General features: G+C 38.5%; 1 protein-coding gene across 2 annotated transcripts in view; it reads right to left on the bottom strand.

Annotated features, from left to right (window-relative positions):
- Window positions 1-689: 689 nt before the first annotated feature.
- Window positions 690-12,862, bottom strand: part of LOC132394336 (dTDP-D-glucose 4,6-dehydratase-like) — a 58,029-nt gene continuing 45,856 nt past the window's right edge. For both annotated transcript variants that reach the window (XM_059970361.1, XM_059970362.1), the window contains exons 10-12: window positions 10,074-10,132; window positions 6,007-6,104; window positions 690-1,348 (exon numbers count right to left, since the gene is read on the bottom strand). In XM_059970361.1, coding sequence (XP_059826344.1) covers window positions 1,248-1,348; window positions 6,007-6,104; window positions 10,074-10,132 — 258 coding nt within the window. In that variant the 3' untranslated portion in view covers window positions 690-1,247. The remainder of the gene's footprint in view (window positions 1,349-6,006; window positions 6,105-10,073; window positions 10,133-12,862) is intronic.

The following is a 12,862-nucleotide window of genomic DNA, read 5'->3' as shown; positions in this document are numbered from 1 at the left end:
CAAGGAGAGAGCATATATAAAAGAGAGATGATACAAAATACATATTTTATTGATCAATAATGGAGAAAACAGTATGATCTAGCACCTTATGTAGTGTATAAGAACAAACGTAATAACAAAATGGTCAAACAATACAGGTTATTTATTTGACAAGATGCATTTTCAGATTCACCTTATGGTGACATACTTGGCTTGTTGAGAGTAAGTTGCTATCTGTGATTTTTTCATTTGGGGTGAAGGAGAGGTTATAAATTTTTTACCCATACATCTTAAGATTTTTTGAAAGAAAAATACTTCCTTGAAATTACTTTGCTAAATATCAGTTTAAAATCAGCATGGCTGAAGGGCCTCTACTGTATTTTAATTTTCTATGTTCTATCATGATAGATAATTTAAAAAAACATACAAATATGTTATCTTCGTCCAAAGACAATGCAATTAAAACAATTATATAATGTTAATTGGGGGAAACATAAAATCCTACATTAAATGTTGCCTTCAAAAACTAAACGGAAATACCAGGCTGACATTTGGTGGCACAATGCAGGAGTAGGTGTGCTGATATTGCACAGCTCCAGTAACAGTTTCAATTCTGACCTCTAGGGACATGTGAAATCTGTAGATTTTTCCTGTAATCACACGTTTCCAGTGCATGTTCCAGTTTTCTCCCACAGGAACTGTATGGGAGGTAAATAAGCCACTCTGTATTTTGATCACAAAAAATAAATGTTAGTGGTTGGGGAAGTTGATGGACAGGACAGAAAGAGAACAATTTTTTAGAAAATAAGTGGGGGAAGGAGCTGAGACCTGGGATAGATTCAATAAATCGTATGGTCTCCTACATTGTAAGAAAAATAGAAATGTAGACAATCCTGGCATTGCCACGTTTACTGTCCACACTAGTCCCAATGGCATTGATACTCAAGCATGAAATAAGGGCGAGGCAATGCACATGAGTTATTATACAATAAGAGCAATTTGTTTCCATTCCTAAAATACATTATTTAACCAGATTACATGATTATTTTATCTGTAATCAAATAACAAATCACATTTTTAATGTTTGTGAGTTAGATACTCAAACATTACCGCACATGAAATAAATCCTTTTATATCTGAAAAAGGTTAATTAATTGCTTACAAATTAGACGTCTTGGTGAGAGTCATTTCCTTTCTGTTCTATGTCAAAATAAAATATCCATCTGAAGTTGCTAATGAGGTAGAATTGCTGTCATCTAAGTAAAACATCATAATTGCTGGCATCCATTTTGAAGTACTGACGATGGAAAAGGTGCCAACGCGTTTTCTGCATTTGACCAGTTGTGGAAGTTTGTTTCATACCATTTGACTAAAGGATAAGACAGAGCAACAGGAGAATTAATGACTGTTGGGAAAATTTGTACATACATGCATGTATCAGCAAATAATATGACAATAAACAAAACTGATCTAGGTTATGAATTCAAGAGAAAGGTGAAGAAGTATTATACAAATGTGTAAAATAATCCCAACATTTTAATCTCAGAGATCAGTAAAACTTCCATGCAGTTTTCTTCTCATGTACAAGTGTTGACTTACCTGGCAACACTACACTTGCAAATCCGTTGTGGTCACCTATTGTATCCGGTGCTCCTGATATAAACAAATTTCATGACACATGCCAGTGATAATAAACCTGGTTCTGATTCTGCAGCCTCCTCATCACTGGTAAGACCCGTCGTAAATTAAGGGACTGCTTTATCGAGCAACACTGCACCATCTGCCAAAAGCAGAATTTCTTGGTGCCCAACCATTTTATTCCTATTCCCATTCCTGTTCATGTTCTCCTCTTGTGCCACAATGAGGACACTGTCAGGGTAGAGGAGCCACACTTCATATTCTGCCTGCGTAGCCTCCAACCTGATGGCGTGAACATAGGTTTCTCTTCCCAGTAAATTTTTTCCCTCCTCCTTCCATTCTGGCCTCTTACCTCTTCTTACTTGCCTATCACCTCTTCCTGGTGCACCCCCTTTTCTCCCATGGTCCATGCCTGTCCGATTCTTTTCTCTCTAGCCCAGTACCTTTCCCACCACTTGGCTTCACTGATCAACTTCTAGCTACCTCCTTCCCCTACCCTACCTTTTTATTCTGGCATCTTCCCCCTTCCATTCAAGTCCCGGGAAGGGTCTCAGCCCGAAATGAAGACTGTTCACTTATTTCCATGGATGCTGCTTGACTTGCTGAGCTCCTCCAGCATTTTGTGTGTGTTAAAAGGAATACAAAATTAACTTAGGAGTCAGAGGGCTACTTTTCAGACTGGAGAGCTATGAATAAATAGTGTCAGACTGCAATCAGTGCTGATGTTTATCTTAACAATTTGAATAAACTGTAGGTGGCAGAATTAGTAAGTGGTAGAGTGGATAGGAAATAATATTGCAATGAGAATTGGGAAAATAAGCAAAGGAATAGCAGCTGGAATTTAATTCAGTCAAAAGTGAGTGATGCATTTTGAGAGGTTAAACAATGGCAAGATATACACAGTGAATGACAGGCTCCTGGGGTACGTTGACGAATGCTGCAATCTAAAGGTTCCATATTTCAGGGTGATTATATTCCAAGGAAACTATAATTATTGCAATTTTCTGCAAATACAAAAATACCTTTTACATGTGAAAGCCAAGATGTGCTCATACAGATGTTTTTTTCCTCTCACATTAAGCCATTTTATCTGTAATAACAAATTGACCAACTCCCATTATGTAACAGCTGAGGTTAACATTGGAGTTGGGGATGAACAAGGCTCAAGTGAATGTGACAAATCTGTTGATTTTAGTCACTCTATCAGACAGTAGGATTTGGATTGGACGTCACTGCATCAATAGGCTAGTTGGCACAGACAAATTCTTCCTTTGCCACACCCTTACTAGTCCTAGGACACAAATAGAAGTTTCAGTGCTGCCGTGCATTTTATATGGGGGGTGGGCAATGGTCACGGATTAGGAAGTGGCAATATCAGGGAAGTGGGTAGGATTTGATGACTGGGGCTCATGGGAGAAAGGTGATGTGGCAAATATCAGAGGGACAACATGTTAAAACTTTGTGGAAGTGGAATAAAGGGTTTAAGGAAATGGCCATGGCTATTCCAGTTCTCCACAATGCAGTACACCCAGAGGAAATACCCCTGATGAAGAGCGTGGCAGCACCACTCTCAGAGACATCCTGTCCACATGTCCTCTGACTGGAGAGGGCGTGTCAAAGACTGCCAAACCAATTGACATGATAATGCCCAGAATACTGAGTGACTAAAAATAAAAATGGGCAAGACTAGCTGTTGCTCTTGCAGTTTTGGTTATTCCCCCCATTCCCCACACACAATTAATAATTCTATAGCTCATATTATAAATGTTTGGGTATTGATTTGTGAATTCCAGCAGGATAAATTTCTGTAATATGAACAGCTGTACTGCACAATAATTTTGCTAAGTAGGATAGATTCAGAACAGATCTGATAGCTCAACACGAGTCATCCATTAGGCTCTGTAGACTGGCAGAGCAGTGATGCACACCACAATGTAACTTAATGAGCTGACATTCCCAGATCCCACCATTACTATCGAGCAACTGGAATTAACCCTGATTCAATGAGGAGTTTTGAAGCTGTTCAGGAGCTGTATGAGGCATATCTGAAAGCAAGGTGCCAAACAGATGAAGCTGCAGTACATGGCCATTGACAGAGCTAAGTCACAATCAATAAATCAATTCCAGGGCTCTAATTCTACCATAACTAGTGGAAGGCAATTATTAACAGGTATAACTAGCACTAAAAGGAGACTCTAAGAATGTCACCAATTTCAAGTGCTGCCCAGAATGCGAGTTCAAAGGATAAGTTTAAAGCATCAATTGCAGAGGAAAACAGGTGCCACATCTGGAGCACTAAGCACAGTTTTGGTCCACTCATTTGACCAAAACTGCACTGGAAGCAGATCAGAAAAAATTCACAAGGCTAATTTCTAGAATGAATATTTTCATGAGTGGCTAAAGAAAAGTTAAATTGAAATATATATTGTCCACAGAGGGTATGATAAGGTAGGTGTGGAGATGTTTCAATGACTATGAGAAAGTCAAATGAGGGAATATTCTCACCCTTGAACACTGCACTGGTGGCATAGACAGATGCAAGTGAACTGGTGAAGACAGAATACAATAGCATTTATTTCTATCCTCTTAAGTGTTATAGTAACTACATCCCTGAAAGAAGTTTTTTAAGACAGTTTCATTACTATTATTGAGTACTTTATACAGGCAGTCCCCGGGTTACGAACGAGTTCCGTTCCTGAGTCCGTCTTTAAGTCGGATTTGTACGTAAGTCGGAACAAGTACATCCGGTATTATTTAGCGTCAGTTAGTCAAACGTTTGTCTTAGTATATAGTATATTTTACCTTTCTATGCATATAAAACACTAAAAAAAGTATGTATTCCAGTAATTAAACCACTGCGTTGCTTAGTAATAATTGTAGCTTTCATCGGGGTAGCGCCTTTCACATGCTCCACTATTCTCACTTTATCCTTTAAAATTGTTCTTATCGTTGACTGACTGTAGCCTAACTCTTTTCCAATGACCGATGACATTTCACCTCTTTCAAAACACTTTATTATTTCCACTTTATTTTCAATGGTGATCGCTTCCTGTCAACGGAACAGAAACACTGCGGGTGGTGGGTCCTGAGCTCCGCTGGGTCCTAAGGACCACCACTCTGAATTCCCCGGGTCCTAAAGTCCACTGCACTGAGACAGGTTAAATGGGACAAGTGGGGGCAGTGCCAAGTTCGGGTTTGGGTATTTGATCCTCCACAATATTCCGCGTGGGAATTTAAACTGGAGGTGGCAGTGTTTTTTTTAACGAGGTTGAGTTGCGAGCTCAACATCAACCTGGCACAGATGGAGAGCACACTCGGGAGTGGTCTGTCACTGGATTGAACTCGGGATCCTCCGTTCTCCAGCCCGGCGCTGATCTCACTGTGCCACCAGCCGACCAGAAAAGGGTGGGGGGGGGGGGGTTAGGGTGAATCTTGCTAAGAAAAATTTAAGCCAAATACAAAGTTACACTCTCAGCACAGTGTCAACGGCAACAACTTAAAGTGGCAGACGGCGTCATGATCCACTTAAAATGGCGGACGGCGTTCTCCTTCCTCAGTTTGTAGGTATGAGTTGTACCTAAGTCGGACGTTTGTAATTCGGGGACTACCTGTATAACAAACCTCTTTTAAATCGTATTTCTTATAAACTCCATGAATTATTTCCTTCTTTGAAAATACTATCTATATTTGAAGATAGCCAAATAATGGCATATTTATTTGGACTGATAATTTTTTAGCACTTAAATTTGAGAGAAATTTCCTCATATGTCATTTAATGTTTTTTTTAGTCAAACATTCTTTGATGCTTCATAACCACTTTCTATTTTTCACCTGCAATGACACTTAATTTGCTTTTGTTCTCCTATTTGGGGGCTAGAAAACTGCAATATTAATCTGTAGCCTGTAGTCAATACTATCAGACTTGGCTGAGGATCATATTGACTGCTTTGAGGGATTTGGTATGTGAGCGAAGACAACTGGTAACTGATATATGGCCAAATGGAATGTCCTGCCTGTCTTCTCTAATTATTAAGTTATTCTGCCAGTAATATTAAAAAAAATTTACAATGAAGGATATTTTTAAAATATTTCATAAGTTGACTTGTGGCAAAAATATCTGAATGTTGCAAGTAGGGCTGGAGAGTGTTGTTTTTAGAACATTGTAGAGTTATGTTAGAAATCAAGAAAGGTAAGAAAAAGATGCAGATAGGTTTGATTTCATTCAGGTATTAAATCAAACCATTCACTATCTAATAATTGAATCAAATTAGTTAAATATATCAGCAGTGCCTCAACCCATAATATGAGAAACCAAACGTTACATTCTAATTGCTCAGTATTTGATTTTTAAAAAATCAAAAATTATTTTAAAAATTATTTCAATCATACTTGTTTTTCTAATTCCCTCTTCCCAGGGCACTTTGGGTTTCCAGCCAAGTCTATGCAGCTTTTTTGAATTCATTGGATATCCCAAGTCATTGGAAGGCCTGAGAACAAAAAGAAATAGAAAGCGGGGAGATACATATAATTAGTCCACCAAGCATGTAGTTATCCACAATTTCGAATTGAAACAGACTATTGTATTAAAGCTGATAACTTGCAGGCTTTACATTCAAAGTACATTTATTATCACAGAATATATAAGCTATAAAATCTTGAGATTTATTTGCTTACAGGCAGTCGCATACAAGAACTATACGAAGTATTATCAAGTGCAATATGCCTTGAACTTAGAACTACAGCACAGGGACCGGCCCTTTGGCTCACAATGTCTGTGCCAACCATGATGGAAATTTAAACTGCACACTTGCCTGCAGGCATTTCCATGCCTACCACTCTCACCGTTAAACAAAATAGCTACATAAATCTCCTTTAAACTCCCCCTCCCCACACCATGAAGCTATGGCTTCTAGTATTTGACATTATCATCTTGAGAAATAGACTATTTTCCCTGTCTAATGCCTTTCGTAATTTTCTATACTTCAGTCAAGTTACCCACTACCGTCCAATGCTCCAGAGGAAACAAGAAGCCAGATTTGTCCAAAATTTCCTTATACCTAATTTTCTTTAACATCTGCCTCCTAATTTTTCTGCAATTAAGTCTCAGTACTATATCCATTTCCCAAACATGCATCTTAAGATAAAATAGCTGTGAGAAATATGAAACGAAATACAGATTACATGGGTTGTAATGTTTAGTGCACAAAGGAAACCCAGGTAAAACTATGTGCAATTTACAGAGCTATTGAAAATTTACAGCACAGAATGGCAATTAACGCTGCATCAGAACAGCACGAGAATGAGCTATCCCACCTGACCCCATAGTCCAGCACCACTTCAGATTTTCAAGCAAAATGTGATGAGACGCATTGTCAACCTTTTGGCTAGTGCAGTGACAAAGTGTCCAGCGTCAGTGGTGTGGTCTTCATGTTAGATGTGGAAACTCTGGGAGACGTTCAGATAACGACATCTAAACAAGGTGCATCTTGCTACAGCTCCTTACAAACTGTGTTAGGGAATTGGAGCTGCAGCTGGATGACCGTCAGCTCATATGGCAGGATGAGGAAGTGATAGATGGGAGCTACAAGGAGACAGTCACCCTTAAGTTGCAAGAGGCAAGTGGCTGGGTGATTGTCAGGAGAGGGAGAGGGAATGGGCAGATAATCCAGAGTATCCCTGTGGCTGCTTCCCTCAATAATAAGTATAATGCTTTTGATACCATTGGGAGGATGAGCCTACCGTGGCTGATAAGGGATGTCAAAGACAGCATAAAAACAAAAGACAGGGCATATGATATAAAGGAAAGTAGTGGGAAGTTGTAGGATCAGTAAGCTGTTAAAAACCAGCAAAATGCAATAAGGAGAGAAAGGATGAAAATATGAAGGTAAGCTAGCCAATAATATAGAAAAGACACCAAAGGTTTTTTCAGATATATAAAGAGTAAATGAGAGGAATGAGGGGTGAGAGTGCATATTGGACAGCTGGAAATTGACACTGGAGAGGTAGTAATGGTAACAAAGAAATGCTGGTCGAACTCATTAAGTATTTTGCATCTGTCTTCACTATTGAAGACATTAGCAGTTTGCCAGAAATTCAAGAGTGCATGCATGCAGAAGTGAGTGCAGTTGTGGGTAGTGTTGAGGAAGCAGGCAGTCTGCAGAAGGACTTCAGACAGATTAGAAGAATGGGCTAAGAAATGCCAGCTGGAATACAGTGTAGGTAAGTGTATGGTCATGGACTTTGGTAGAAGGAATAAAGGCTTAATCTATTTTCTAAACGGGGTGGAAATTCTAAAATCAGAGACACAAAGGTTAACTTGCAGTTTAAGTTGGTGTTAAGGCATTTATCAGACTGCACATGGGAGTATTGTGAGCAGTTTTAGGCCCCTTACCTAAGAAAAGATCTGCTGGCATTGGAGAGGGTCCAGAGGAAGTACATGATTTCAGTAATGAAAGGGTTAACACGAGGACCATTTGTTGGGTCTCAACCTGTACTCATTGGAATTTAGGAGAATGGAGGGAGGGGGCAAGAAATCTTATTGAAGCCTATCAAATATTGTAAGTCCTAAATGGAGTGGACGTAGAGAGGATGTTTCCTATAGTGGGGGAGACCAGGGAACTGAGTGCAGACTTCAGGAGAGAGAAACCAGAGACAGTGGTTTTGAGTTTGTCTAAATGTTGTGCTTTGGGAAGAAAAACCAGTGCAAGGCTTATAGAGTGAATGATGAGACCCTTAGGAATGCTGTAGAATCTAATTGGGTCTGACGAGTACAAGTTAGACAGGGTAGTGAAGAAGGTGATGAAGGGTCTCAACTCAAAACGTTGACTGTTTACTCTTTTCCATAGATGATGCCTGGCCTGCTGAGTTCCTCCAGCATTTTGTTCGGGTTGCTTTGATTTCCAGCATCTGCAGATTTTCTCTTGAAGGTGTTAGGTATACTGGCCAATATCAAGGCATTGATATAGGAGTTGGGACATTATGTTGCAGTTGTACAAGTTTTTGGTGTGTCTGCACTTGGAGCATTGTGTACAGTTTTAGTTGCATTGTCACAGGAAAGATATTATGAAATTAAAAATTTATGAAGATGCTGCCAGTACTCAAAGGCCTGAGTAACAGAAAGAGGTCAGGAAGGCTTGGACTATTCCTTGGAACATAACGGACTGAGACGTAACTTTATTGAGGTGTACAAAATCATGAGGGACATAGATAGAGTAAATGAATGTCTTTCCTAGGGAAGGGGAAATAAAAACAAAATGGCATAGAATTAAGGTGAGAAGGGAAAGATTTAAAATGTACCTGAAAGGGCAACTTATTCATACAAAAGGACGTGCATACATAGAGGGAACTGCCAGAGGAATTAGTTGATACAGGTACAACAACATTTAAGACAATTGGATAAATACATGAATAGAGGATTTTTCAGGAGTGTGGGCCAAATGTGGGAAAATGGGACCAGTTTGGTGGACATCATGGTTGGCATGGATCATTTGGGCCTGTTTTGCATGCTGTATTACTTTATGACTATCAGCTCCACTCTTCGCTCACAGAAAACTTTGTGCAGAGGCACATCTATGACCATAAATCAATCAGGAATTAGTTGCACATAACCCACTGATTCACCTCATCAGCCAACTCCTTCCCCAAATATGGAAGAGTTTGCTCACTATTTAATCTTAAATCACTCCCAAACCCTCCGATCCAGAGAGGAAGCATGTCATTGCAAAAGACTGCACAAAATGAAGGGGTGCTAAGAACTTTTTTGCTAGATGAAACATTACTAGCAAACAAGGTGTTGAAGGCAGCATGCTGGCCCTTCTCAGCCAGGACACTGAGCAACATAATCAGAATCAGTGACTTACATCATGAAATTTGTAGTTTTGTGGCAGCAGTACAGTGCAAGACATAAAAAATTACTGTATTACAATAAAAAATAAAAATAAAATAAATAAAATAGTGCAATATTTCATGGTATAGGAGTTGGGACTTGATGTTGCCATTGTATAATACATTGATGATACTGCACCTACAGTTTTGGTTACCCTGTTGAAGCACACTTGAACAGGTACATGGATAGGATAGACTTGAAGGGAAATGGGCTAAACGTGGGCAAATATGTCTAGGTTAGAAGGACATCTTAATTAGTAGGGATGAGTGGGCAGAAGGGCTGTTTTTGTGTTGCATGACAAGTAAGCAATGCAAAGAAAGTCACAGTGGTACAAAACTTTGGGAGTCATAGCTCTGAAAATGCCCAATGAATTACCTCTGTAACATCTCACATGGAGGGTGGACATGAATGTATTAGGCAGGTCAGATAGCTTTAGTGTTCTATTAAGTGATTCTGATAGCAGTGGAATTAATTGCAATATTCTCCTTAGAATTTTGCAGAAATTCTTTGCAAAAAAAAGTCAGTGCTCATTTAATGTAAAAGATCATGAGTTTCAAATATTAACACCAACCTGTCACTGACATGATCAATCCAAAGTTCTAGTTCTGATTCTGAAACAGTTTCTTTAATCTGTAAATTTAAATTTGTGTTTAAACAAGCTCAGAGAGAATTGATAACCAGGAAGCATAAGACTACATTTTTCATGCAAGAAATAAGAAGCTAGAATTCAACTTATTAGGAATATATAGCAGATTCAACAGCATATGGTCAGGATCACCAAGGTAATTACATTTTGATAAGATCATATAGAAAATATTAACTTGTCAATTACAAACACAGGATTACTAATCAAGAGAAGAGCAGTCTATCTGGTTTGTTTAACGCCAATTTGGTAGAATGATACTGCAAATAATAGCAATGTAATTGCAGACCAATCACAGCAATCAACCAATCTCTATAAATTAATCTATAACAGACAGACAGTGGATGCACAGTGATTAAAGTTCTCAACACTAGGAATTTCAAGAATTATTTCATTTTTATGCTGGAAAGCTAGCAGCTGAAGCAATTTTATTGTGTATTTTTATGTTCAAAATTCATGGAAAAATAATAAAAATAGTAAATTAGATAAATGTCACCACTAACAGTGGTGACAGTGGCTAAATAAAGCTCTGCTTTGGAGAAAATTCTCACTCATTTAAAGTCCTAACTGAGTATTAGGCACAAAAATCTGTTTAATTGACAGGGTCTTTGATGTTCCGGTATTAAAGTTATCATTTGAAAAATTGGCATGCCTCCATGTCCAATTTCTAAATTTCTTTATCCTTTCCATTCAATGGCTTCTTGTGAGAACCATAGTGTTTCAAAATTAGCCACAATTTAGCCAATATTTATAGTGTGACAGCTTCAATTCTTAAAACCTTAAGTAATGAAGTTCAGCTTTCAATTTCTTTACAATAACATCTAGACTTGCAAGATTTCTTGCAAACTAATTTATTAGTTCAAGAATGCAAAAGAATTGAAGCCATATGAAATGTGACAGCAAATGAAAATTCAAATCCGATTTACTACTGAAATGAAGTGGTTTTGGCAGTAAGAGTGCATGAATTGGTATAAAAGTCTGGAATTAAATGCTTGTGAAGTGTGAAGTTTCTCTTTTCTCCAAGGTTATTTCTTCCAGCCCATGCTTTTGGTTTGACCCTGAATTTAAATTACTTCTTCACTAATTAATTTCATTAATTAGTTAACTTACCCAACTAAAAGTTTAAGATCCCAAACTGAAAGATTAAATGCTTAACATAAAAAGGCATTTATGATTTATTTGGGCAAAGAATTCAAAATTACAGATGAAAATTTCAAACTCCCAGAAACAACTGTTATGGGCCAGATGAGATTTTAAAAAATCTAAATCCCAGCCTTTATCTGCCCATGTATCATACACAAATTGCTGCAGGAATTCAGTAAGCCAGGCAGCAACTATAGAAGAGTAAACAGTCGAAGTTTCAGGCTGAGACCTTTCTTCAGGACTGTCTGCCCACTTCTATTTTTTAATGGATCTTGACTGGGGAAGATGTGAAACCAATCCACTTGTAGGGGTCGTGTAACAATTCATTATCTGGCAACTTCCGGTGTCAGTACTCAACGTGCAGATCCTGTTCATTGCTAATCATGAAAACTTGCAGATCCATGAAGACTACACAGCACTGTTTATGGTGGATATATATTAACATGGTGACTGTCTAAATTTGGTCTGATTAGTAAGTACTCATTTTGGAAGATTGAGAGGAGATCACATTGAGACATAAAGTGTGAGGGACTACCTGGCCTGTTTCTTCTTGTTAGGTAATTTGAAACTACTAGGTATAGTTTCTGGATAAGGAATTCAACAAATTAAGACAGACATGGAGAGAGCAGTAAAATCTTTGAAATTCTCTATTTAAGAAAACTGAGTATGATCAGTTGTTGAGTATAAGAACTTTGGAGATACAGAGGATAAAGCACAGGATCATCTATGATCCGATTATATGACATAGCAGGCTCAAGGAGATCACATGGCTTGTGAATGCTTGTATTTTAAAATGGAAGGATATTAACTAAAAGTCAATGTAGGAAAGCCAACAAAGATTGATGGCTGAATAAGAATTGAACAGGTCAATCTTTGAATAGTTTAAGTTTGCAGAGTCAACAGGGAAGCCACACACAGGAATCAGTGACATGGTGTGGAAGCAGAAGAGCTGCCCACATGATCTGTTAACCATGGACTGTATAGACAGGAATATGTTCAGGTGACAAGGGCCTCATCCAACTAGATGATGGAGCGGAGTTGTGTGTGAGGAAGATAGCAAAGGCTGAAGACAGTTTGAGAAGAGGGAGAAAAGCTAGCTTACAATTATCACTTGGCAAGAATATCAGTACTGACTTTGATATAAGAGCCGTTTTTGGACTACTTGCATATAAATTGCCACAAGCACCAAGGGATCTGGCAATAACTGCTGACCATGGTGTGTTTATGCTTTAGGATTAAACATTAGAGTAGACAGACAGCATCTTTTTCCCAGGGTTGAAATGTCTAATACCAGAGGGCATGCATTAAAGGTTAGAAGGATTAAGTTCAAAGGAGATGTGAGGGGCAAGTTTGTTTTATAAACACAGAGAGGGGCAGGTGCCCCTCTGAGATGTTTAGATAGGCACATGAATGTGAGGGACATGAAAGGATATGGACATTGCACAGGCGAAAGGGATTAGTTTAGTTGGCCAATTGAATACTAATTTAATTGGTTCAGTACAACATTGTGGGTTAAAGGCTTGTTCCTGTGTTCTCATTTCCCCAGAACTCTCCCCCATGCATCATCCCCAACT

This window comes from Hypanus sabinus, chromosome 5 (assembly GCF_030144855.1).
Source record: "Hypanus sabinus isolate sHypSab1 chromosome 5, sHypSab1.hap1, whole genome shotgun sequence".
Classification (NCBI taxonomy): Eukaryota; Metazoa; Chordata; class Chondrichthyes; order Myliobatiformes; family Dasyatidae; genus Hypanus; species Hypanus sabinus.
The sequence above is the reverse complement of the archived record's forward strand: the minus strand, read 5'-3'. Positions and strand labels throughout refer to the sequence as shown.